Genomic DNA, 666 nt, shown 5'->3' with positions numbered 1-666 from the left:
CCCTGCAGCAGCCGCCCGTAGAGCAGCACCCACTGGCTGACGAGCCGCAGGATTTTGCGCCGTTTCCGCAGGGAGTAGGAGGCCTTGTCCTGCTCCGAGCCCTCCAGCGGCTCCGCGCGGAAACTGGGACCAGTCAAGGGCACCAGTCAGACGGGGAGAGGGGCAGGGAGCCCCGGGAATGCCACCCTGGGAGATGGGGATGAGCCCAAGGGGGCTGAAAGGGGATTTGGGGCTCCCCCTGAGGTGACAGGGACAGAGTTGAGCGTGCCCCCAGCGAGAGGCAGAGCCCAGTCCCCCCCAGTTCCCGCACAGAAGGATACTGGTGCAGCAGGGCCCTGCAGAGCTGCGAGGTCGGCATGAACACGGTGTAGGTGAGCAGGAAATCCCCCAGCAGCGTGTCTGCGAGGGACAGGGCACTGTCACTGCTGCCCCCAGCGCCGCGGGGACACGGGGACCTGGCCAAGGATCCCCCGTGCCCTGCCGGGGTGGCCTGGGGCGTCCCCACCACGGGGACCTCGCTGGTGGCAGGGCAGATTTTGTTCCTAAACTCTGCAGGAGGGGCTGGGTCGCTGGGATGGGATCACAGATCCCTGGGATCGGCTCCAAGGCAGCGCCGGTGTCCCCGACTGGGATTGGTGACCCGCTGGGGACACCTCCCGGGACTGG

General features: G+C 67.9%; 1 protein-coding gene across 1 annotated transcript in view; it reads right to left on the bottom strand.

Moving 5' to 3' along the window:
* Positions 1-666, bottom strand: part of RAPGEF3 (Rap guanine nucleotide exchange factor 3) — a 15587-nt gene that overhangs the window by 3623 nt on the left and 11298 nt on the right. Inside the window, exons 7-8 of the mRNA XM_031064526.1 lie at positions 321-399; positions 7-123 (exon numbers count right to left, since the gene is read on the bottom strand). Coding sequence (XP_030920386.1) covers positions 7-123; positions 321-399 — 196 coding nt within the window. The remainder of the gene's footprint in view (positions 1-6; positions 124-320; positions 400-666) is intronic.

Source organism: Geospiza fortis, unplaced genomic scaffold (assembly GCF_000277835.1).
Source record: "Geospiza fortis unplaced genomic scaffold, GeoFor_1.0 scaffold676, whole genome shotgun sequence".
Lineage (NCBI taxonomy): Eukaryota > Metazoa > Chordata > Aves > Passeriformes > Thraupidae > Geospiza > Geospiza fortis.
The sequence above is the reverse complement of the archived record's forward strand: the minus strand, read 5'-3'. Positions and strand labels throughout refer to the sequence as shown.